This window comes from Lissotriton helveticus, chromosome 12 (assembly GCF_964261635.1).
Source record: "Lissotriton helveticus chromosome 12, aLisHel1.1, whole genome shotgun sequence".
Lineage (NCBI taxonomy): Eukaryota > Metazoa > Chordata > Amphibia > Caudata > Salamandridae > Lissotriton > Lissotriton helveticus.
The window spans coordinates 241,515,856-241,543,757 of NC_136073.1; the positions used below are offsets into that span (position 1 = coordinate 241,515,856).

The 27,902-nt window shown below is 40.1% G+C and overlaps 1 protein-coding gene across 1 annotated transcript in view; it reads left to right on the plus strand.

Annotated features, from left to right (window-relative positions):
- Nucleotides 1-27,902, plus strand: part of CPNE7 (copine 7) — a 640,312-nt gene that overhangs the window by 393,152 nt on the left and 219,258 nt on the right. The window contains exon 5 of the mRNA XM_078669226.1: nucleotides 25,729-25,812. Coding sequence (XP_078525352.1) covers nucleotides 25,729-25,812 — 84 coding nt within the window. The remainder of the gene's footprint in view (nucleotides 1-25,728; nucleotides 25,813-27,902) is intronic.

Here is a 27,902-nt window from a genome sequence, read left to right on the forward strand (position 1 = left end):
TCTGAAAATAACCAGAGGGACTAAATTCGCTCCTGCACAATACATCTTAAATTGCTGCTCCATAATGAATGCAAAATAGTACACCTAGTACCGCGCTTAATCAGAAATTCACCCTTTACTGGATGTTCTGTGAAGTTTTTAAATCTCTTGCTGTGACCTTTACATTCATACACATCTAAAAAGGTCACGTAAAAACATGTCAGAGATGTTCTGAACTATTTTCGCTAACAAGCAAACACATTCCAGTATCCTACTCAGTTACACCGTCCCCAGTGGAGTAACAAAGGCCCCCGCAGCCCGCTGCAGTGTGGGGGGCCCGAGCTCAAGGGGCCCCCTCAGGACAGTACTCTGGCCTGAGAGCTCCTGAGTGAGTCCGGTGGTGGCTCCCTCTATGTACTTTTCAGGGGGGCCCCCTCAAGTTTTGTTATGTCACTGACCGTCCTCAGGGTCCTTGTTAAAGTAGGGGACAGTCTGGCTGCCCTTGGCACCAGCCAGTCCCCTGGCACATGTCAATAGTTATGCCCCTTTGCCAGAGAGGATATTGAACCTCATTGGTGGATCCTGAATGTGGACCTCGCTGTTGTATTTTCTGTTAGCCACATTGTCTCTGCTTTGGTCATACAGTCTGCATTGGTTTTGCTGCAGCATTAGAGGGCTCTATCACATAACATAACGTGTATTTGAAAAGCGCCCGCTCACCAGTAGGTATCTTGGCACTGAATAACAGATGTTCATTGTTACCCAACTCAATGGTGCTCATTTTATCGACCTCAGATGGATGAAAGGCTGAGTGTACCCGCCGGGATTTGAACCTGTGACTATGAGGTCGAACACAGGCCCCTGCAGTGGACGCATTAGTCCACTGAGCCACCAGACCAGGCCTAAACACAGATCAGGTATTCGGTCAATATCAAAGATGTCCTTAGATTTATAAACAGGTAATGATCTTCACATCCCATTCCTGCTAAGGGGTTTCCTTGGACAATTACTGTGAGTAGACCATCTCAGCACCTAGTCTCTCTGCTTGTGGAGGGAACCATTTGCCTAGAGTCACTGCCATGACAATACTGAGGTGGGATGTACTCATCTGTCCTGCACTGGTCAACTATCAGATTAAACACTTTAACCTTGATCAGCCAGATGCTTTCTTACACACAGGCCACCATTTGCAACAACACAATGTTCCCTCTAATTTGCTTTCCCTGTGTGCGCCAGTAAATGGTCTCTTTGTACTACACACAAAGCCACGTGCGCTGAAGACATGTGACAACTCGCTGAGGAAGTACTGTACAAAAATCAACAGTATCTGCCACAACAAGGATTTGTTTGCAAACATCAAAAGATGCATTATGACTCAAATTTAGTCATGTAATAGACCACTGACTGTGATGGCTGCAAAGCATACACAATGGCGGGCCAACAGTAAGCAAGCAACAGGGCAGCATGATCAGAGTCAAAGGTAGACCTCTTTCATTGTGGGAAAATAATGGAGAAACATTCAAGACAGACAAGCTGGTGATAGAAAAAAAAAAATATTTGAATCAGAGCCCCTTTGACCTGAAACACAATTCAACAAAGCTACTCAGTAAGACAGAATCACAAGTATTTGACCATCATCATAGAAATATAGGTGTGGCACCTTTCACCTGTGGGGATGTATGACGGTACAACGCGTACCGTCACAACGTGTACCTTTACGACACAGTTTTAACAACGCAAGTCGTTACAAAGACTTGCGTTGGGGGGGCGCTGATAGTGAATAGTTTAATTTACTATTCCAACACCAGTCCCCGTGGATAGTAGGGAAGGTGTTGGATAGTAAATTAAACTATCCCCTATCCTAGAGCGCCCTCCAGCGAAAGTCGTTGTAATGACTTTCGTTGTTAAAACTGCGTCGTAACGGTACCGCATTGTAGCGGTTCCGTTGTAAAGGATGTTTCCCACCTGTGGCCTTTTAGCTAGAAGCACTTTGCAGTCTGTGTCTTGTAGTTTTGTTTTTATCATTGAGATATACATTTCAAATAACAGCATAAATTGTTTTAGTATCATTGGTGTGGGAAAGCACCAAGTAGATGTACCTGCAGTGCTGTGTGTGATCATATTTAAGTATAGTATAGAGGTGTTTCCCTATATTCCATATGTGTTGGTAGTGCAAAGCAAAACTGTGCATTCAATTTCTATGTTCTCCAATAGCAAGGATGATGCAACACAACACTGAGGTCTATCAGTAGAGATTGTGGAGGAGCAGTTCCAAAATCATTGGTGCTAAAAAAAAGTCCATCATAGGTTCTTATGTGTGGAGGTCCAAGTGCTGGAATAGTAGAGAGTAGGCCTGGGGAAGACAGTGAATGACACAGGGGATAGGAGAAAAAGATAGAACATGCAGGAGAAACCACAGAAAAAGGGATATCATGGAGAAAGGAGGAGGAAGAGGAACATTTAAGAAAAGGGGGGGAGGAAGAGGCACTGGTGAGTGGAGCAAAACATCGGAGGAGAAAGAACAATATTGTAGAGATTCAGCTGAGGTAGAGAAACTAGAGAGAAAAGAGAAAAGTTAGTGGTGAAAGGATGAGTAGAAAGTGATGTGGGAGTCAGACTCTGATGGTAGATCAACCTCAACTTCTGTCTTTAGTGAAAGACTGGTACAAGGAGGGATTGAAAGAAAGAGAAAATGGAGCAGATGGTGTGCGGGGGGGGGGGGGGAGGGGGAGACCTCGAAAATAAATGAAGAAAAACAAAAAGGGAGAGGAGGTGGAGAAAGAGATTAGAGAGAGGAAGGTACAAGAAAGAACAAACAACACAAGACTAAGAACGACTAGGTACAAAGAGAATAGTAGCTGAGGACCACAGGAGGAGAAAGAGAGTCTAGACAATAAAATCGGAGACCAATCCTGGAAATTGAAAAGAAAACAACACCACTGCCCTTGTAGCAATCAGTCATTTGGTGTATTTCCTTGAAGCACTGTTTGGGCAGATGTCGGCAAAATATATGAGGGACCAGGGATTATCCAGCATGTCCAAATATTATGAGTACATAAATATAGGCTGATTAATACAAGTTACTCATCCCTGCACTACCCAGACTGCCTTTAGTCTGTTTATCGCCCTCACAGGTGGTCCAAAAGTCAGGCATTATTTCATTTTCTTGAATCTCTGGCACTGGAGACATGTATCTTCCTGGAAGTGATTGTCCATTTCATACTTTCGAAATACTGGCCCCATTGTGGGATATGTGCCATCATGTGAATATATACCTAAGCACATTGATAGTATCTGTAGTGTCTCCTTGTCTGATCGATGGTCCAATGTTGTACCTCGCTCCTTCTCTTCTGCCCCCTCCCCCCCTTGGGCAGGTTCTCTTTTCCTATCTGTACTCATGTCTCTATTAATTCTCTCTATCTGCATGCTTCCATGAATAGCAGTTGACTATGTTAGGTTTGATACTATTGTTGCGCACATTCATCCAAATGTTTGTGCGTGCGACGAAAATACTAACTGGGAAAAAAACAGCAGAAGTCAGGGAATTAATAGATGGGTTTCGATTTCTGTCTAACACATTACAGGAGAAGGTGCCAAGGCATGAGAAGGACAACCACCAAAATGTGACTTGTCGATGCGATGTCTTCTAAAAAAGATGCCCTCCTGAAGAGCAGTTCGGTTGTGAGAAGTATTGTCATTTCTGCACATATCATAGTTATAACTTTTGTGATAAAAATCGACAGGTGAAACCTGCCAATATTTATCAGGTGAAAATGCCATTTATTTACAGGAACATGAGGATTTTGGTGTGGTAAGCACCACAATCTGCATGTTATTCAAGAAAATCTGGTAATCGGGTGGTATGTAAACATTCGATAAATTCCAAACTAGTGGAGACAGACTTTTTCAGGTGCGATAAGTAACACACCAATAACTGGGCTTCTCGTAATGAGGGCCAGAGAGACACAAACTCAGGGTCCTATGAGGAGTATAGGAGCAAACCTCTGAGACATAAAAGATGGAGCACTGCCAGGAACACAGCAATGGACCAACAGAGGAATGCAAATGTTATCTTTGACTGTATCAGGAGCCAGGGGAGTGAGTGAAGGATGGAAACGGTAAATAGTCAAAATATCGAGTTTTTAATTTCGACTAGACATAATATCGAGTAAAAAATATAGAATAGACATAATATCGACTAGACATAATATAGACTACAAAAATATCGACTAGAAAAAATTAATATCGAATACAATAGCAATAATATCAAATCAAAAATATAGAATGGACATAATATCGACTAGACAGAATATAGACAACAAAAATATCGAATTTAAGGTAAGTTAATATTAATGTTTAATTTTTGTGTAATATAATTCTGTAGCGGGTTGTGGGTTTATAGGGGAATAGGGTTGGAAGTAATTTAATTATAATTAATTAAATATGTTATTTTATTTATTGGTATTTATTTATAATTAATTGTTAAATATTTATTAATTGGTGATTAATTAAAATATAATTGGTAATTAATCTTAATTGAATTATTTACAAATATTTTATTTTGAGTAATTTACTTTCTGTAGCGGGTTGTGGGTTTAGAGGGGAATAGGGTGGGAAGTAATTTAATTATAATTAATTAAATATGTTATTTTATTTATTGGTATTTATTTATAATTAATTGTTAATTAAATATTAATTGGTAATTAATTAACATATAATTGGTGATTATTTTTAATTGATTAACTGATAAATATGTTAATTTGATTAATTTATTTTCTGTAGCGGGCTGTGGGTTTATAGGGGAATAGGGTGGGAAGTAATTTTACAATAATTAATTAAATATGTTATTTAATTTATTGGTATTTATTTAGAATTAATTGTTAATTAATTATTAATTGGTAATTAATTAAAATATAATTGGTAATTACATTTAATTGATTAATTGATAAATATGTTAATTTTAGTAATTTATTTTCTGTAGCGGGTTGTGGGTTTAGAGGGGAATAGGGAGGGAAGTAATTTAATTATAATTAATTAAATATGTTATTTTATTTATTGGTATTTATTTATAATTAATTGTTAATTAAATATTAATTGGTAATTAATTAAAATATGATTGGTAATTATTTTTAATTGATTAACTGATAAATATGTTAATTTTATTTTTAAAAAATCTGTAGCGGGTTGTGGGTTTATAGGGGAATAGGGTGGGAAGTAATTTAATTATAATTAATTAAATATGTTATTTTATTTATTAGTATTTATTTAGAATTAATTGTTAATTAAATATTAATTGGTAATTAATTAAAATATAATTGGTAATTATTTTTAATTGATTAACTGATAAATATGTTAATTTTATTCATTTATTTTCTGTAGCGGGCTGTGGGTTTATAGGGGAATAGGGTGGGAAATAATTTTATAATAATTATTTAAATATGTTATTTAATTTAATGGTATTTATTTAGAATTAATTGTTAATTAATTATTAATTGGTAATTAATTAAAATATTATTGTAATTACATTTAATTGATTAATTGATAAATATGTTAATTTTAGTAATTTATTTTCTTTAGTGGGTTGTGTGTTTATAGGGGAATAGCTTGGGAAGTAACTTAATTGTAAGTAATTACATTTTTGTAAAAAATGTATGGCGTTTATTTATAAAAATATTTGTAAATTGTAAATTAATTTATTGTTAATAGGTAAATAATTAGTATTAGTAGGTAATTTTTACTATTACATAATTTTTATTTGTATTTTTAATTGATTATTTAATATATTTTATACCTTTGTAAAATATTTTAATTATTTTGTAATTGGTATTACTATTTATGTTATTTATATTTATATTTGAAGTATTTACTTTTCCTACTATTGCACTCACTGGAGTTGGAATAGTAATTTTTACCCCTAGGCTATCCATCGTTTTCCCTACTGTTGCACTCACTGGAGTGGGAATAGTAATTTTTATCCCTACCCTATCCAACGCTTTCTCTACTGTTGCACTCTTTGGAGTAGGAATAGTATTTTTTACCCCTACGCTATCCAACGCTTTCCCTACTGTTGCACTCACTGGAGTGGGAATAGTAATTTGTATCCCTACGCTATCCAACGCTTTCTCTACTGTTGCACTCTTTGGAGTAGGAATAGTATTTTTTACCCCTACGCTATCCCAACGCTTTCCCTACTGTTCCACTCTCTGGAGTGGGAATAGTAATTTTTACCCCTACGCTATCCAACGCTTTCCTTACTGTTGCACTCTCTGGAGTGAGAATAGTAATTTTTACCTCTATGCTATCCAACGCTTTCCCCACTGTTCCACTCTCTGGAGTTGGAATAGTAATTTTTACCCCTACGCTATTCAACGCTTTCCCTACTGTTGCACTCTCTGGAGTTGGAATAGTAATTTTTACCCCTACGCTATCCAACACTTTTCCTACTGTTGCACACTCTGGAGTTGGAATAGTAATTGTAACCCCTACGCTATCCAACGCTTTCCCTACTGTTGCACTCACTGGAGTGGGAATAGTAATTTTCATCCCTACGCTATCCAACGCTTTCTCTACCGTTGCACTCTCTGGAGTAGGAATAGTAATTTTTACCCCTACGCTATTCAACGCTTTCCCTACTGTTGCACTCTCAGGAGTGGGAATAGTAATTTTTACCCCTACGCTATCCAATGTTTTCCCTACTGTTGCGCTCTCTGGAGTTGGAATAGTAATTTTTACCTCTACGCTATCCAATGCTTTCCCTACTGTTGCACTCACTGGAGTCGTTACAGTAAATTTAAACCTCTCACTATCCTGCGGTAAAAATATTGTATATGTTTTGTTAATAATATGCATATATATATATATATTTATTAAAAATATATATATTTTTTTAAGTTACATTAATTATTTCTTAATTTTATGTTTATTTAAGTATTCTAAATAAGTTACAATTAATTTTATTTATTATTATATTACTTTTAAATTACTTTTAAGACATTTAAAAAATTCGATATTTTGACAGTATATTTTTTACACTCGATATTTTGGAGTCGATATTTTTGTACTTACCTGTTTGAAGATAGGAAGTGGATATTCTTGCAGTCTATATTTTTACCTCGATATTTTGTCATCTCGATATTTTGACTGTCGATATTCTGTCAGTGATCCGATGGAAACATCCATCTGCATGAGGGTCAGTTTGTTCACTTGAACAGAGCCCTTGCTGGCATTGACAGCAGGAGAGAGTCAGAGCACCTACAGTTCAGCACATTACTGTCTTGCACACAGGGCCGGGCCGGGAACCCAAAGCAGCCCCGGCAATTTTCTTTGACCGGCCCCTGGGGAAGCACTGCCTGGCCCTGGGAGTCTGGAAACACATGCTGCATTTGTTACTGGGGGATGATATTGCAGCATCGCTGCAAAACTGGCCCCCAGTAACAAAACCGGCCTACACCGCTGAAAAACCGGTCCCCACCATTCCAGCCTCCCGGGTAAATGCCCTATGCCTGGTACGGCCAGTCTCACCCTGCTTGCACATAAAGGAGGGAGTTTGCAAAGGAGTGCCACATGGATGTCCTGAAAAGAGTATGCAATCCAATATTTCCGATGTGGATTAATCACCGTGGAAAGATTATAGTGCACCTGAAAGCACACTAGTTGGAATTTAATGCTCCAGGAATCACACCATTTCTGCTTCACCACAGACTTCATTAATTGTTAGTTTCTTTCCATGACCATCAATCACTTCCTCAGAAATTAATCTGTTTCTGCCTCATTCTGCAAATAGCTCTGCGGGTACAGATTTTTTTCTTTGCAGGCTTTTTCTTTATCCTGCCCCCATACACCTCATTATGCGGTATATTGACAAAGGTACATTTATACATAAGTAAATCTACATGTGCAAATGTACTCTTATAGTTTCTCATAAATGTATATCTTTTGTTTATACACCATTTCCAAGTGTACATTTACTACAATGTATAGAGAAACATGTCTCGACACCCTGAATCAGGAGGAGGAAACAACATTTAGTGCAAAGTTACTATTAATAAATGTTCCCATGTAGGCGAAAGTCTTTGCTACTTTGTCAGAACCTCTCTATGGTAAAGTATAAAGAATTCTAAAAAGTTTCCTAAACTTTGAAAAAAATTGTAAACATTTGTTTATATCAAATACTAGTGTCAATTAATTTTGTACAAACTATATGCACTATTAGCTTTTCTTAAATTAACTATCTCATTAATTTAAATATATTGTATTGAATAAAAAAATCTTTTTTTATGATTCATTTAAAAACAAATGTACACCTAACGTAAACTATTTATATTTATTTATTACATATAAAAAAATTCAGAAAAGTTATATGTAGTAATAATTTAAATTAACCTAATCACTGTTTCCAAAATGTAAAATATCCTTTTACATAAAAACTATTATTAAATATGTTATAACTATTTAAAAAAAAATTATATGTACTGTTCACCATTAAATTAAATGCAGATATATATTGAAAAGATTAAAATAAATATATTTATTTTAACATTATTTCCTATTGGATTCTATTAATATTTCATGATTTTCTAAAGAAAGGTGTTGCAAGCAACACCAGGGGTTTGCCATTTACGGTGCTGGATTTCTTCCAGGTCTGAGCTTGAGTGTTTATGGGACCTGTCTGGTTTTAGTAGTTTCAGAAGTGCATTTAGTGAGTAGAAATGAGCTTACTCTTTTGTGGGTTCGTACATGTCCCTTTCTAATCCACACCTCACCCCTCCATAAAACCCTCCTCACTCTTTCCTAATCTCCTCTCATTTAGTAGTAAGTATTCGCCATTTTCCACCTACTTCTCCTGTACCTCCCACATAAACTACTAAATCGTATATTAAAGTGTGCGGAGATCTCCCCAATTGGGGCTGAGATATTTGCACAGAAAAGGTAGGTGAGGTGGTGACTATGGTCTCCTCATATAGCATTGTGAATCGAATGTTGTGCTACGTGACTTGTAGGGTTAGTAAGGAGATCATGCGAGTTGGGTCCACATGTTTCCAGCCTTCCTAACTCCTACCAACCTTCCCTGTACATCTACACCTGCTCTCAATTCATCTGCCTTACTCCCACACTCTCCTTCCTGTGGGTTTTATAACTCACAGTGGTAGGCAATTTCTTCGCCACTTCAGATTCAATGGCATTTCAGCAGAGATAACTAGACAGTGGGAGTGATAGATTCTGATCTTTAATAATCTCTAGAGCGCCCCAGGCCATGAAGTCATAAAACGCTGGCTTGAATGAAATTAGAAAAATGCCTCCTTGACTCCTGGCTCTGTAATCAAAAGATGTCTGTCAGAAGAATTATCATAGGAATGTTTTTAGTTATAATCCTGGAAGCACAAAGCATTTTTCAGACAGCATGAAAGAAAAGCAGAGCATATAGTGCTGAACAAGCGTGAAATGGGGGTGTTATTGTATTACCTCATGTGTTAGGGCACCTGACGTCAGAGACGAGAATTGACCCATCAATGTTCCATGTACAATTGCAGTGCGGAAGATAGAGAACAGTTACTTCTGTTTGAAGATGATTATTTGGACAATCATTCAAATATTTTGCTGATTTACTTGACAACAAAGGGTTTTTAAAATGTTACAAGATATCCTTTCAAAATAACCTGAATTGTCCTCCTGGAATAGTTTGTCATCCAAGAACCCCAATTCACATTCATATTCCTTAAAGGCTACTTCACGGGCTTCCTGCATCCGACCCCAGTCAACTACAACAGTCTTGTGAAAGAGATCAACAACAATCCAACCTGCAAACCCTACCCTCTTAAATGCTGAGGCATTCCCCATTTCATTGCTGATGCCTTTTTTTATGTTTGGGGCAGTTCATGATTTAGGGCCTGATTACGATCTTGGCGTATTGGATACTTTGTCCTAAATGTGACAGATATCCCGTCTGCCGTATTATAAATTCGAAGGATATAATGGAATTGTACTCTTGCAGATGGGATATTCGTCATGTTTGTAATCCTGTCGGCCAACTGGATATAATGGAATTGTACTTTTGCAGACGGGATATCCGTCGTGTTTGTGATCCTGTCCGCCAAGATCCTAACCAGGTCCTAAGTCTTCATAATTTTTTTTCCTCACCAAAGTTTTCCAAGCCAATCGTGTGTGCTTGTTTACTACATTTTGAGGGTTGTAAAAATATGCAGTTTGTTCACCTGCAGGCAACCAAGAAAATAGGCAAAATGTAGCAAACGTTTAAGTTTGTTTTTAAAGTAGGAAAAGAATAGTATTGAAACATTGTATTATTTAAATAGCAGCAACATAAGTTGCTGTGCTACGAACACCCTCATCCCACCTTTCAGGAACAGGCAGAGTTATACATTTGTTTTTCACCACAGCATTTGCAAGTGTCTAATTGGTATTCAATATTCCTTATTTCTACTGTTTATGCTTACTTGCAGCTTGTGGTGGAAAAGAAGTGTGAAACAAATGGGTGAACCCAGAAACCTGTACATATCTGAAATGTAGACACAATTCTGAATTTAGCAAGGAGTCACTTATGTAGATTGTTCATGGTTTTTCCATAAAAACTAAATGTAGAATCAAAAACTAATGAAAATGAGTTGGAAAAACTAGAAATAGGTGATAATCATTTCCTCTGTAATTATTAGTCCCAATTTCCAATCTGAAAAAGTAATATACCACTGCATCCATCAGACTCTTCTGGTTGCAGAGATTTATCATGTGATTCAGTAGGCATGTGTGATTCAGTAGGCATGTTGCAAACTATGCTCCATCTTGTGAACTGGCTTACATTTGGAAGCCAAAATGCAACAAGGAAATATCAAGATTCTTTCTTTAAAATTCACTATTTTTGACAATGTGGGTAGCTGTGATATTTTGGCTCAGGCTAGGTCAGCATCTATAAAAACTTACCAACCCCAAACATTTCTGAAAACTACACTCCCAGGGGAGTACATGGGAGTGCGGTGTGCATGTACACACTACATGTTGCATCCAGAATGCTCTTCAAACATCAAAACCTTGGCAAAAATCATGAAATATCCTCACATTTCTGTGAGGGAAATTTCCAGAATCTGGTATTGAGAAAGCTTCTTTCACCCAGCATTTCCACACTTCTCCTGACGAAAATGGTACCCCACTTGTGTGGGGGTCCTAATGCCTGCAAGAGTAATTGCCCCATAATGCAAAATCGAAAAAAGAAGATTGTTCCTTTGAAATTCACTCATTCTGTTGATATGGGTAGCTGTGGTATTTGGGCCTGTGCTTGGCCAACACCCAAAGAAATCTAACGTAAGATATTTCTGAAAACTAGACACCTAACAGATTCCAAGGCAGAGTGACTTGGGTGCATTACCGTATGTGGTCTTACCCACAATTCCCTACAAATGCCAAACTTTAGCTGAAGTAAAAGATTTTCCTCATATTTCTCTGAGGGAAAGTTCCAGAATCTGCAGGGTTAAAAAAAGTCCTAACACCTAGCATTTCCACGCATCTCCAGATAAAAACAGCACCCTACTTATCTGGGTGGACTATCGTCCAGAGCAGCAATTGGCCAAAACTTGGACTTTGTGAAGCCAATATGGTGTCACTGAGGTTTTTATGTGGTTACAATATTGGTAGGTTCCTCTGATGTGTGTTATGTCCACCAAAACATGGGTGGCAGAAGCCCAGTACAGAGAAGGGTGTGAACATGGGATGGTAAGGCTTCTCCATTGCATGGAAGTGCCAGGGTTTTTATATCACATGACTATAGGATTTTTTTTACCTATACTTTCTCATTCACAAGGAATTATGGGCAAGAAAATGTGCTGGGACACACACAAGTCACACCATTCTGGATTTCTGTGAGTCTCCAAGCTTCAGAAATATCCATAGTTTGGACGTTCTTTGGTTTCCCATCGCAAGTGAGAACATATAGATTTTTAAAGTGTTGCTTTGACACATGGACTGACAGAGAGGTGGTAATCCACCTATTCTGCCTCCCCTAGGGGCAGAATTAATGTCAGGTACCCGGGATTAGGACTTGATGCCATGATGGACCAGCAGTACACCCCAATAAGTTTCTCATTATTCCCAATAGTCTAGTGGGACACTTTTTTTAATAAAAAATATTTTGCAGTTTTATATAGCATGAACTTAGCCCTAGGGTATTAAAGTACTTTACATGTGCCCCAGATTACATTACACCAGGCGAGATTTGATCTTTTTGTAATTGGGGTGATTCTGTCATCTGTCAAGAATCACAGGATGTTTAGGCAATGCCAGGACTCAAACCTGGCTCCCCAGTTCCAAAGTCCACAGCTCAGACCATAGGCCTGCCTATCCCTTTCGAGGAATGGGGTCAGAGATCCCACCAGACTATCTGGCAGAAGTGTGAGACAGAAAATATAGTGCAGTACTTGCTTATTCTTGCACTGAACTACAGACACCAGCCCCGGGCACAAAGCAATAGGGGGAAGATTGGAGGATTCACCTCTTACCTTCTTGCCCCAGGGGACAGAAAGCCTATTAGATGCCAGGAAGTGGCATCAGTATCTAGCCCAGGTGTGAGAGAGTCATTTTGCCACCAGTGGGAGGCAGAGTTAGGGTTTTATTCCTTCTCTGTTGCCCTGTATATTAAAACTATGCCCAAAAAAATCCAAATTTCTTCTCAGAATTCACGGGAATGGCTACAGTTCTCGGGTTCAACGTCCCTGGGTAGGGTGTGAGAATAACTATTTGGCCTCCAGGAGTCAGGGTGGTGACAAAGGACGAGATCCAATCCCATTTAAAAAAAAAAATCTGAAAATTTCAGGGCTCATATTAAATATTGGCCGCACTGTCCCTATAAGCGCCATGATGTACTTGTCATTAGGTGCGCTTGACACAGATCAGAGTAGGGAGATCAATTGTAAAATTGAAACACTGCCCTCAGCAGAGGCAGAAACCTGACAGTTTGTGCATGTGCTGAGGTGAGCACATTTGTAAAGGGTAGGACCATGGGTTGAAACTGTTTCTCCATCTTTCACTGAAAACGGTCTGGCCTCTCTTTAAAGACAGCTACACCTGGGGGTCCCTAGGGCTCCCAATAGGGAACTTCGGGGCAAGGTCTGACTATATATCACCTCTAACTTAAGTAAGGTCAGTGCATGTGCCGACGGGTTTCTTGCCTCTGCGCCCATGTCTGTAATACATTGTCAGTGCAAAAGGACAGCATCCCTGCAGCATAAGGTGTGGGCTCAAAAACCTGCTGCATCTCCAGCACACTTTTTGTCAGCCCTTTGTGTCTAGTGTGAACATCAGACAGATTTCATGTCCTCTGCACTGGGGAGACCATGCGGAGAAGGTGAACTTCTTGTCCTCTGAGCTAAAGAAGCTAGGAAGATAAGTCAAGACCCATAACTACCACCTATCATCCAAACAGAGTCACTAAGCAAGGACCCACCTACAAAACGCTCACCTGACTCTTCAAGGGTTTACTGCTTAATAGATACAACATGACAAAAATAGTATACACTATTGGCCACTCTATTAAACATCGATGTTACAGCCTGGTTAATTCCTAATTAGGAATAAGTTCATTATATTTAAGATTGTTTCTCTATCTAGAAATATAACTAAGAATGCAGATATGTAGCAAGCATTTGATGTGGGTATCACTTTCATGGGACAACCATACAGAACGCGGTAGTCAGACTCTTCCTGGACCCCCTCAAACTAACCCACATCACACCCCCACTTGAGAGACCCCCACTGTTTACCCATCCAGAAGAGATGCCAGTTCAAGATTCTCATGCATAGCTACAAAGCCCTCCATGACCTGGGACCTGTCTGCATCATCCATCGGCTGAACTTTCACCAATCTCCTCGCACACACCCCCTGCATCCATTGCAGCCGCAGCGCTTGCCGCTCATTCTCCTACATCACTGCCAAGACCTGGAACGACCTTCCCCTCCCTCTCCGTACAGCCACCTTGCTGGCAGACTTCAGAAAGAGACTCAAGACCTGGCTCTTCGATGGAGACACAGCTCCCAGAAACCCCTGGGGGTGACAGTGAAGCGCTTTCCCAATGATGTTTGAAGCTCTACCTTGAGGTCCATCTCTGCCTCACCTTTCACCTATTCAACATAACTCTGAATACATCAAGAACAGAATCCCTCATTTACCAGCAGTCTTTAACAAGCGCTCCCTCTGTAACCGCATCCTGCACATCAATCAGTTAAACATCTTCTCTGAAACTGAGTTATCGTAAAAGCTTTATTTAATTTCTCCTTACAGAAAGTACCCTTCTAATCATTTCTTACTTCATCAAGTCGTCATGAAATATTCAAATAAGCACAATTATTGCTATGAGCCTCATTCTGCATAATGCTTAATGCTAACATCCATCAGGACAAACTAGCCACCATCAGTCACCCAACCACACTCGATGAGAACATCCGCAAAGCTGCATCATTTCCTTGGTCCATTACTGGTAATAAGAAAGCAGATGCTCTGTAAGCACCAAGGCGTAGGCAGACCCACCAAACAAACATAGTTATTAAGTAGGCAAGCTCATATCCTCTTCACATCGAAATACTAGATTTATATAGTCATCTTTAATGTAAACCATGCCACATTAGGCTTTTCATCGTAACATCAAAGAGTCTTAACTTGCAACCAAAAGCGAGGGCAAATGTTCCAATATTTATATAAGAAAACTAAATCTCCTGTAAACTCCACCCTGGCCTTAGATGCTCGTCCAATACCCTCTTGTTTAAAGAAAAGCTGTGAATCATGGCTTCTATTCTCTTTCTCTCCATCTCTCTTACGTGAGGGAAAGAAAGTAGATTCCAGTCTGTAACACTGAGTTGGGTAAGAATTATGCATGTTAGTTAAGCATCCATAGCCAAGAATGCGGTGCGCAGTTTATACATTGCCATTATAAAACACATAAAACTATTACTTTATTTGCTATTGTTGTTCTTTATTTTCCTAGTATTCTTTTAAGGGCACTCCTTACCTGTTTATTTAAAACATTTAAGGCCTCATTTACAGTTTCGCAGTTAAAGTACTACTGCTGGACAGAAAAAAATCAATAATGACCCCCACACCCTGGGAGAATACTCCCAGGTTGTGGGCGTCAAGGTTTTTGTTGTTGTTTTTAAGGATATTTTTGAATTATGCACAATGCTAGCAGAAATACTGGCTGAACATTATTTCCCATATATATCTTTTTGGTTTACAACCTTAATATGCAGCGAGCTTGCCATGATCAAGTTCATGGCATGTAGGATTTCTTACCTTATGCACCTTTAATCTGTGACTCTCACATAGAACATAGGGACTGATTTAGCGTTGGGCAGACAGAGTAAAGAAAGACAGGGAATCAGAGGACTTTCTGTCCCCCAACCTGTCTTTAGCTGGCTGCCAAACTGAGACATGTCCCCTGACCCGCAGGCATCTCTATACATTGGCGAGAAATGCTGTTGTGGTGGTGTCTTTTAATAGTGGAAAGGTTTGATGGACTGCTTCTTCATACTTGACTGACAGCTGACAAATTATAGCCAAAGTTATTATTTTTATTTTTCGAAAACAAACTCCAAAAGCAAAAGTTTTTGAAAAATATGGAACTAATGCCCCCCCACACCATGGATGTTTTTTCCCATGATGCGGGTATTATTATTTTTTTCTTGTCCCTCATTATCAGGTTGTATACGTTGATGACAGGAAACAACCTTTACAACGCAACTTTACAAGGCACTACCATTACAACAAAACTTTTACAACGCAACACCCATTACATCGCATGCCATTACAACGCAACCATTACAATGCATGACACTACAACGCATACCACTACAACACATATCATTACAACGCATACCATTACAAGGCATAACATTACAACGCATAGTACCCTTACACTTTCCAACACTTACCCTACTGTTGCACCCCCTGGAGTTAGAATAGTAATTTTTACCCCTACACTATCCAACACTTACCCTACTGTTGCACCCCCCTGGAGTTAGAATAGTAATTTTTACCCCTACACTATCCAACACTTACCCTACTGTTGCACCCCCCCTGGAGTTAGAATAGTAATTTTTACCCCTACACTATCCAATACTTACGATACATGCAATGTAATGTTATACGTTGTAATGGTATGCGTTGTAAAGGTAGTATGCGTTGTAATGGAATGCGTTGTAAAGGTAGTATTTAAAAATTCGTTGTAATGGCATGCGTTGTAATGGAATGCTTTGTAATGGGTGTTGTGTTGTAAGAAATGCGTTGTTAAGGTATGCGTTGTAAAAGTATGCGTTGTAACGTCATACATCCGTTGATGACGGACAGGAAAAAAAGCACTTAACACTGTCCACTCTAAATAGGACAGACAATGTTAGGTGTTTCATCCAATGGCCCCTACTCTGTTAGAGAAAGGTTTACAGTAAATTTTACCTTGTCAGCATAAGCCAGGCAGTGGGTGAACTGAAAGAGAGTTTGGTATAGAGGGTACTCCACTGACATTGCAATAGAGTATCCTCTCTGGCAATCTCAAAATTGGTCCCAAAGTTCTTAATATCTGTTCCATCAGACTCTGCACTATTTTTAAATGCCTAAGCACCTATATAAAATGTATATTTGCATTTCTTTTGGTATGACAGTAGAAGCATAAGGAAGTAAGCACAACAGTGTATCGGTTTGTTGATAACATGCTGTGTTGCCAGACAGAAGCAAAGGTGTGTAATAGCATATTACATCTGTGATACCAATTGCATTGTTATATTTGAGAATCAAAGCTTAAGCCATTGACTCTGAGTCTCCAGATGGAGGGTTTTCATTCTACCTCCAAGCCCAGGGCTGTGGCCTGAGATGTGCTCCCCATATTGAACAACTATGGTGAGGTTTGCACTTCGGCCCATCGTCTCTTAGTTCTTCAGTTAAGCTTCTAGCATGGGATTGCCTCAAGATAAAAAATATTCTCGTTCCTGTATCTCCACTTTCAGGTTCGCATGGGATTTTCAGCAGAAGACGTTAGCATAAGCTCTCACACTTATAAATAAATGGCCACCAATTAGCACATAATAGCATTCTCTTTGGGAGAACAACATCTGGCTTCCAAGAAATGTTCACGCTGCAAATCGAATTGCTTCAGCACTGTCATTTTTTATCACAAGATAATGACATAAGTGGACAACAACAATCTCCTGTGCACAAAGCAAAAATATTAAAAGGCAAAATCGATCTATATGAACCGGATTATCCATTTTTTAACAAAAACTTAACCTGGAATGTACAGTACCAGAATATTGTTATCAGAATTTCATCTGACATAAATATTGTGAACTGTATATCGTTTACCAACATAATGGCCATTGGAATTGATAACAGAAGATTCACACCCATTATCACAGTATATATATAAAGTATATTTAGGACACAATATTTTTATCAGACAATATTTCTGTAGATGATACTGTGACATATAGCCATATGAAGGTAGGAGCCTGTTTAGTAGTGCTCCTTCTTTTGACAGATAAAGGAACAAAGACACAGGAAAAAAGAGATTTTGCAAGGATCACAAAACATAGGGCCTGATGTAGAGTTTGACAGACGGGTTACTCCATCACAAACGTGAAGGATATCTTGTCTGCCAGATCACAAGTGCATTATACCCAATGGCACTTGTAATAGGGTGGTCAGGATGTCTGTCCCCTTACGACAAATTAACCCATTCTCCGCACTCTAAATTGGGCCCTATATATTTTAAAGAGGAATCTTTTAAAATGTGTCACATAGTCGAAAGTCATGTTGCTTTCAAAAAGCCAGAGTGAGTGACAATTGCCTAAATTACTGTCTTCCACACTCCAAGAATTGTATTATCTTACTTCGTGGATTAATTGCGTTATTCATCCTATTAAATTCTAGGTAACTTGCTAATAGCTGAACACAAAGAGATCCACAGAAGGCTTTGAACAGAATTATAGAGATAGTGAACAAATACAGACCAGCTCCTAAGCCCTCCCTACCTTTTAGAAAGGGAGTTTGACAGTGTAGAGTGGAAGCTCCCAAAGTAGAAACGAACTCCAGGTAGTTTGCCAAAATATAATATTGTTTATACTGCTAATGAACTCCCCTTGTTTTTTAGAAATCTTTTTGATTGATTTTAAAGGATTCAACAAGATAATGCAAAACAGAAAGAGGAATGAGTCATAGACAGGCATTTTAACAAGTCTGCAAGTACTTAAGAAAACAACAGATCACGATTGTAACATGAGCACCAAAAATATATGTTAGTGACAATCGAACAGTAAAGTAGCTTGAGCATCTCGTGTCCTCATTAAAATATTGCAACCGTGGTTCCATATTTTAGCACATATCTTCTGCACCCAATAGCTTTACAAACACGTTCGTCTGTCATAGTACAGATGTCTATGCCCCTAGCCTATTCCTCCATCGCTTGGGGGTCTTCTTGTCTCCAGTGGTGGACAATACCCGCAGTACCACCATCATCTAGTGTACCGAGATCTAGCTCACACCTCACTCTCAGTTTTAAATTGGTATCAGAGGAATTGGACACTAGAGATCTCTATATCCGTGGACCTCCTTATTCCCAAAAGCCTCAACAACCAGTTTAGCTTTGAAAGGATTAAATTCTGGATGTGCAATCAGTTTACTTATGTAACTCCCTAGGGCGTGCCTTCGTTGGGGTATCAGAAAAATTGGGTTCTATGCAATTGAAAGTCTATAGCAAGATGTTCGAAAGTCCTGATACTGTCAGCTTGCAAAGGTTCCCTAGAAGAGAAATACCTACCATAATCCTCTGATGAAAGCAGACCAGTCCGGCCAGCTGAGGAACCAGGTGTCCCACCAAAGCGAGGTCATCACGGGGGGGTTTGGTGTATCAATGGATATGTTGTAATGCTTCGTGCCAGCATAGAAGCAGTAGTCTAGTGAACGCTGGTAGAATTCTGTGAATTGCCTTGCCGTACAGTCAATAGAATAACTAGAATTTGTTGGCGGTCTAGCTCCAGTCTGTTTGTGGGAATCCTCTCTAATACCAATATAGGATGTGTGGCGTTACAACGCATACTTTTACATCGCATGCCTTTACAACGCGGTATTTACAACGAATACCATTACAACGCATAGTGCTTTGGGGCGCTGGATAATGAATAGTTTAATTTACTATTCCAACTCCAGTCCCCGTGGACACTAGGGAAGGTGTTGGACAGTAAATTAAACTTATTCCCTATCCTAGAGCGCCCCCCAGCGCAATGCGTTGTAATGGTTTGCGTTGTAAAAGTTGCGTCATAAAGGCACTGCGTGGTAAAAGTTGCGTTGTAAAGGATGTTTCCCACCAATATATCCAATCGTTAATTGGGATACTCTGGGAAGCCCAATTGTAGAGCCTAAGGGCCTCATTAGGATGACGGGAAGACTTTGCCCGCCCGTCATCCCATCGTAAATCGGGACCGCCCGCCATAAGGGCGGGGGTCCCGGGGGTGCCATTAGGATGTGCCCGCCACAGTGGCGGGCACATCCTGTATTGTCAGCATTGTGGCGGGCGGTGCTCTCTGCACCGCCCGCCACAATGCTGAAAATTCACTTCCACATTGTCATTTACAAAGCGGCAGGCACCGCGCGGTGCCTGCCGCTTTGTAAATGACAATAAAGGGGGGTACAACAGGTACCCCCCATGTGCACCCCCCACCTGTACTTAACTCTGGAAACCCGCAGGAGGCCCCCAGAGTGAAGACCGCATGCCTTTCAGTGGTGGCATCGCCGCCGCGGAAAGGCACTGAAAACCAGACATCATAATATGGCTGGCGGTGTCTATTATACACCGCCACCATATTATTCCTTTTCTGCCCCGGCCGCAAGGCGACCGGGTCGGAAAAGTGGCGGACGGTCTTTCCGTCCGCCGTGGTCCCCCCCGCCATCCTAATATGGCGGGGGGGAAATCTGGTTATGATATCGGGCAGATTGCCTCCGCCAGGCTGGCGGTGGCTACCGCCAGCCTGGCGGAGGCAATCCGCCCGATATCATAATGGACCCCTTAGCCTGCTAAACTCACCTTTTTGATATGGTTTGAACCCTTGAGGCGAGATCAGTGATTCTAGAAAAAGGCTCTTGGCAGTGCGTTCACATGGTAGTAATCAGGCAAGTGAAAATATATTATGATAGACCGGAAAAATTAACACTGGCTAGCGAGGTGTACAGAGATATAACAGGTTGGACTACAATCAGTGGTGGCTACTGACATTTCAAAGTGGTTAGGCATAAAAGTTGGGGATGAATATTGCGTTGTGAGTAAGCCCAACCCACTGAATGTGGGGGTTGAAGGGTTCTCCATTCGAGAAAAGTTTGTAAAACAGAAGTGGCAAATCGTACCTTTTAACACATTTTGGAGAAAGCAAGAAAGTTTTTAAAGCAGATATGAATGTGTACTCTTGAAAAATGTAAACTCATTAAAAACTTGATGAAGCAATGCATGTGGTGAGGGCTCCAGGACTGGAACTATCATCTGTAAATAGCAGAAAAGTGGGCCGAGGTATCCAGCTGTGAGGTGACCGTGCATTGCTGGACTGGGAAAAATCCCAGCCTTTTCTTTCATGCGCATGCTACTCTTCCATTTGGGGCCTGAGGGTGCTGATGGAAGGTGGACGGGGTCTATCGATCCGAACTGTCATGGACATGCAGCACACATGAATAAAACACGAAGAGCCATATGTATGAAGCAAATTCGCATTCGCAAAGGCCGAAGTAACATCTGGTGCAAAATAAGGAATCGCTAAATTTGCGATTCCTTATTTTGCAATTGCATTTAAGGAATCGCAAATTTTGCGATTAAATGCAATGTATGAAGCCTAAAAAATTTGCAAAATGCCCTTAAGGAATCGCAAATTACCACCAACTTCTAGTTCCACTGTTTGTGCCTTCCTGCTCCGTATTTGCTATTGTGGGTCCATGTATAAACGTATGGCATCGATTTTGATTCTCTTTATTGTAAAAAAACACCTTCTTGAATCCTGGCTTTTACACTGTAAGTTTTATCCTGTACGCCTCTTGGACCCCGATTTTCGGGCTGCTGTACTTTTCTGCGTTGAATTGCACTACTTACGACTCAACTAGCGGCCGGCCGGAGTGGTTGTAGGCCCATACTTGTATTTACTTGTGTACCAATAAAGGTTTTAAAAAAAAAAATAATAAAAAAAATCGCTATTTCAGAATCGCAAATCGGTACCTTCATACATATGGCCCCTACTGCTTAAGTCTCTATGCTATGTAAGCAGAGTTCTTGTGCAGTGCTTTAGGGTTGAAATAAACTATGTACCCCATCACCATATAAGTTATCAGTTTAGCACCACAAGTCCGACCAGCAAAACAGTGATACTACATCTTGCATTACGCAAGTTCTGTCTGACAACATTTCAAAACTTGTTGAGAGGCACTATATAAATTAAGGATTTATGTTGCTCATAGTTGAAAATAAAACGAAAATTAATTTCTCTTACTAATCACACACACATTTATGTAGACTGTGCACAGTACACAAAGTAGCTCATGCCATGGACATGCAGCTAAGCAAAGCAGCTCAAGTTCTGCGAGTTTTCAATAATACATGTTTCTACAGCTAGTTATGTGACATGAAAAGTCATATGTGTGCTTTGGTGCTGTAGGACAAAATAAACATAGCCGAAGCCCTTGAAGCTCGCCACAAAACAAACCTCACATGAAATGGCCAAGTTTGAGCTGTACGTGCACAACTAGTGGCTAACCTTTTCAAAACGATTTTGAAGCACACAATAGAAGAGAGACAGTTTAGCAGAACGCATTAGTTAAGCTGTTTGTTAATTAACAATAGGGATGTAAGTTGGAAACAAAAAATGAAAATACTTTCCAATAAAAAATAAAGCAACATACTAAATCAGTGTGTCACCAGAGTCCGGTATTACTTTCTCTGTGTTTTGGCTGGATGCGATTTCAAAGCATCATAGGTCATAAAAAAAGGGTGTGTGTTCAGGGCACAAAAAATGCAAGTGCTTAAACTTGAAAGAACAAAGTTGAAAGAGCCCTGAAATTACTCAATATCATGATAGGTCAGGGAGAATTGCTTAGTCCTTTTGATTGCAGCAGGAACACAAGTACATAAAATTAAATGAAAACGCCAGACATATTTATTCATGGCTGGAGGGTGACAAACAGAGCAGTCTGTTGTTTGAATGTTCATGTACTTCACATAAAACATGGCAATTCATCACCTATAAGTCACACATCAATGAATTTGAATATTGGCGGCACTGCATGGATAGATCTTGTTCCATTGAGCTGTGCTATACAACGTTAAACACAGTTGTGAAGTTAATAAGCAAACATGTCGAGGACTCGTGGCACTGAGACATTCAGGCTCACAAAGAAGAAAGCAATAAGGGATTGGGAAACCGGCGGAGAGACCGAGTGTCATTATTCTAATATTTGCACTTCTCCAAAACACGGTGAATGCTGATTGACAGCATTAGTTCAGAAGAAATGCATTTTTGTAAACGATCCTGTTTCTAGGCTTGGGTGTGAAATTTTGCTCCGCTTGCAGAGTTTGTGGAGTTTTTCCCTCTCTACGCTTCACGTAGTGCGCAAAGTTTTAAAAAAAACTCTGCAGAGCGGAGTTTTATCCCCGCTTGCATGTGGGAGAGTGTGAGTGAAGGCTATCTTACTGCAGTCCACCTCCTGGCAAGATTTTTTTTGAGTAGAACATCTACTCAAGAGGCAGAAAGAAGCAGCGCCCTTTTGCCCTGTGCGTGGTGCCATTTGCGCTGATTTTATAGTGCGGGACAAACACTTTGAAAAGAAGACACAATGCTGAAGGTAGGTGCTGTGTTTATTCCGTCCAACGTCCTCCAGGCCCCGGCAGCAACTGTCAGCCAACAAGCCCCATTCCATGCTGGAACCGCACAACATAGCAACAGTAGAACCCGCAGCCAGCATGAGCTAGCACACGAGCTGGTGCCAGATCCCAACAACCCCCCCTTCCTTTACAATAAAACAAAAAGTACAGGCATAAGGGAAAAGAAGAAAACAAGGAAACAGCATAGCAAGTAGGAACAAGTTACAACATACTTAACCCCTTCCATGCTTATGACGAGCTCAGCTTGTCATGAGGCACAGTGGAGCTGTGCTCATGACGAGCTGAGCTCTTTACTGGTTGTTTGCTAGCTGTCAAATACACAGCTTAACCATGTCACCAAATGGATGACGGATAGTTGTCTAAAATTGACCAGAGATAAAACTGAGGTCATGACTGTAGGAAACAAGCCCTCCCTTTGGAATGAACTCACCTGACCAGTCAACTTAGGGCTCCTCCCCACTCTCGCCCAGGCAGTAAAGAACCTAGGGTTCTGGATAGACTAAAGGATATCAATGGAAGTTCAGGCCAAGAAGTTAGCAGCCTGCTGCTTTGGACTTCTTCGTGCCTTAAGAAAAATACTAAGCTAGCTCCCAGTACTTACACTCAGAGTGGTAGTTCAGGGTCTAATTCATTTACGCCTGGATTAGGGTAACTCCCTGTACCTGGTATGTCGCAAATGCACAATCTAAATCCCAAGTAAGGAATAGAGCACTGTTTGATATTTTGATTGAGAGCACCAATTTGTTTGGATGTGTTAAAACGCCTTGGAAGCCACCTCGATTTACCACCTTGGTTAACTAAATTAAAACAGTTGCTTGCCACAGTTCATGAGCTGCATGGTATTTCTTTTATTTCTATGGTACATATTCAAAATATTATCTTCATAACCGGTAACTTTGCACCAAAGGCAGCACGACAACAATGGTGTAATTTACAATGTTGTGGCAAGCGTGATTAATGGTGTGTTGATCTATCACATAGCTGACCTATTTGTGGTAAAAGTCTGAATTGAGGTGGGTTAACTGTCACGAATGTGGTATTGCTGAATTAAACTACCATAAATTGGGACGACATTATGACCACAAAATATTGTGGTAATTACGTTTGCTGCTCATTGTTTCATATTTTCCCCACAATATCTGCAATTTGGAAGAAAAATGCCAGTGTAAATCTTTTTTCAATTAAGATGGCTTTACCTCTTGTTTTTGTGACACACTATCTGAGGGTGCAACTGACTCTACTGTTTCCTTCCCAAGGTTATTAAGACAATTAAAGCACCATGAAGGAACTTGAGCCGTATGATCAAGTAACTTGCTGGCGACTTGCAATTTCCTTGTAACATACAATAATAGGCTACTTTATCCAATATATGTATGTACTGGTTATTTATGACTATTTATCACTATGTGAAACCTTTCAGTTACTTCAGAGCACTAGTTGAGATAATAAATATACAGCTAGATGATAGTAAATTATGAAGTTTTGACTAGAGTAAGTGCCCTTGTCAGGCATTTCTGGAGTAAAGCCTCTGGTCTGGATGGAATTAATTTAAAAAGCAGATCACAATAGTCCAGTTTTCAGGCACCTCCTGAAACAGTTGTAGTTGGTTTCAGATCTCAAGGTATGTGTTCCACTGTCTTGGGCCTTGTACTCCTAGGGTTCTTCTTCTGTGTTCCATCCTCTGTAATGATCATCGGAGGTTCAAGTGGGTGGCTGAAGATCAGAGGTTTCTATCTGGGGTGTAGTGTGCCCCAGTATGCTTCATGGATGTGGAGAGATCCTTCATTTGACCCTGCCTTTGACTGGGAGCCACAGAGGAGCTCGCATGGTGGCTTGATGTGGTCACGCTTGAGAGGGTTAAACCATCTTCTGGATGCCTCTTTCTGTAGTTTTTAGTTTGATAATCAGTTTTTTGGGAAGATCACTGTTGACAGTATTGCTGTAATTGGGGTAAGGCAGGACATGGTTCTTGTCAGCTTCACACGGTGGTTAGTTTGGAGTAGTGGGTGTATTTCACTGTAGGGCGAGTTGGAGGTTGATTCCTTTAACCAATGCATGGACTTGATGAGAGAATGAAAGTTCAGAATCAAACTTAACCTCAAAATTGATTATCTCAATCTTAGCTCTAATAATGCAGAGTAAGCTCTGTTTTATCAAATGGAGCACATGGTCAAACACGAGGTCAGGGATTTAGAATTGTTTGATGTGCTATTCTATATAAGTGGATTAGCGTGTCGTCTGAGTACATTTGGAGGTGCCCCATATACTTCTCCAATGTCTATGTTATAAGGCTAATTTGCAAATGGAAAAACATCATGGAAGGTCTGGTATGAGCAAAATAGTCCACTTTTTATATCACCTACGACAAGTCTTGAGGCTTATACTACACACACCCCGTTTCAAAACACAAGGGAACTAAGACATAGGCAGATAATGTGATTCTCTCAAGGACTCTAAATCTTTGATCAAGTGAGGCAGCAGGATGAAAACTCAAGCCACTCATCCTACTCCTTTAACAATGACACTAAGGTTGCTAGTTTGACTACCAAGTTTTGATTGTTTCCTGGTATCTCATGATTTGGCGTATGTCACTATATCAAGTCCCATACCATCGACCTACCGCAATATTTCAGTCATTACGTCCACCTAAATGCTTTATTGTAGGTAAGTACCTACCTACACTTACCGTCAGTTGTGTCTCCAGTTTTAATCTGCTCATCTTGAAGATCCAGTAAGAAGCTTGAAATGGGTGTTACATCACCAATGTCACTGGATAGTCTGGGACTAACATGCCATATTATGTGGGTAGTGGCCAGTTCTGTGTCAGGTGCCCTGATCACTCTATTTTCTCTCTTTCTAGGATCTGTTTAGTAAATCGGACCCCTTTCTGGAGATCTATCGAGTGAATGATGATCAGACTGAGCAGTTGGTCTACAGGACAGAGGTGAGTGACAGTGGCCCAGGTGCACATAGCTGGCATACAATGGATGTACATATATTGTGTGTGTTGAAGCAAGTATTTCTAGCAAAGATGAGCGAGCACGCTTCCAAGCTCCTTATTAATTCTTTTAAGATGCCCTGGGTTGGTGGGTGAGGGGTCTTTTGACGAAACCTAAAGGCGTTTTTTCACACCCAGTGTGAGGGGCATCTCAAAAGAATGAATATGACCCTTGGTAGCGTGCTCGCTTCTGTTTGCTGGAAACATTGATACGGGAAGGTGAGCGAGCTCCTACTTCTTACTCTATTCTTTCTTACCCTTTTTGTTGAAGCAAGTAGGCATATATTGTGTGTACTTGTGACATTAAGGGAGCATGTAAGAAAGAAAGGGACAGATCTTAAAGCAAAGAAAATTTACAACTCTCCAACATATCGCTCTGCGAATCATCGATCAAGCTTATGAAAACCATTGGTGTACTGAAGGCAGCACTTAGCAACTGATGAAGCTTCTGATATCAGCACTTGACAGTGGTTGAACACTGAGCTGTGGTACTGTTGATTTGATGCCTCTGTGGCTTGAGGGTAATGCTGGCTAGTAATTTAAAGTGACTTGCCATTAATCTAACAACGAAAAATGCATGATTGGAATCAAGGCTGAATATGTTCAAGCATCTTCAAAGGTTCTTCGGTACAGCTGCAATACAAGACATTATGCATCTCAACAGGAGACATGATGATTTCCCTGCTCAGCCCTTTAGTAACATTTGACCTATCAGCTCAAGGAGACACTTCCACATTGAACTCTCACTACTTCTTGCATTGGTGGTAATGCTGATTTACCCCACATATATTTCTGGTGAAAAATACCGCACACACTGAGTATTGAGCTCAGAATCAGGGCCAACATGTAGGATTACTATGGTATCCCCCATCGGCGGTGCAGAACTTGAAATGCAAAGGTAATACCTCACCCGGTAAATCCCGCTTCTCAAAGTTTTTGTATTTACCAAGGGATCTATTACCTGCCTAAGTATGGGCCACTCGGAGGGAGGCCTTTAGAAGACCAGCCCTCTGCTCAGTAGATAAACTGTTATTGCAAATTTGCAATATACTTTCTTCCAGTGTCAGAAATGGCCCGAAAATGTACATTTTAGCTGGAATGGAATGGAATGAGGATTTGTAAAGCGCGTTGGCTACCCAGGGGCATCCCAGCGCTGTGAAGAGATTGAGTTAGGCCAGAGGGCTGGAGTAGGTGGAGCTGAGTGAAGATTTAAACCAAGGTTTTGCTGAACAGCCAAGTTTTAAGAAGTTTACGGAAGGTGAGGAGATTGGGTTCTGATCTTATTGGGAGGGGAAGAGAGTTCCAGGTCTTGGCTAGGTTGTAAGAGAGCGAGCGGCCTCCACGCCTGGCCCTTCTAATAGCTAGACTGTCTGTCTCTCTTCTATTGTGGTTCAAGGAGTAGAAATATCTCATCTTGCTGAATGCGCTCGATATCAAGCATCTCATTTCTACACAAATAACCTGCATACAGATGTATTACTTGGGATGAAATATGCAAAATGATAATTATGAATTGACCACATGAGTATCAACAAAATTGTACATTTTTCTATTTTTTTGTATCTCTTAATTTTTGAATTTCTCAAACAGAAATGATGGACTAAGGTCCCCACTAACAGTCCATATTTGTGTAAATTGTTCTCAGATATGCACAAAAAGAAAAAAACACCTGTAAACGTGAATTGAATTGAATGCTGTTTGAAGTCCCTGCGAGTGATGTTTGGTAGAACGTATGTTATTCCAGTTTAGTGCCTGAACTTTCCAGTTAAAATGAATGCAGTGCTATCAGCTAGTACTGGTATCTTTTCCATTAAAAGAATTGTAGTTGCATTGTTAAACATGTTGCACTGTTCAATTGGAGTTGTTGCAGTGCTGCCTGAAAGTGACTCACTTTACAGTCAGAACTACAGTGATGACGCTAATGTTGCTCCTGCTTACTTTGTAGTGCTGTGTGCTCACACTGGAACATGTGCAGCACAGTTGGCAACTGTTAAGTGGCCCTAGATGAATTGCCATGCTGTTTGTAGGTATCGGCG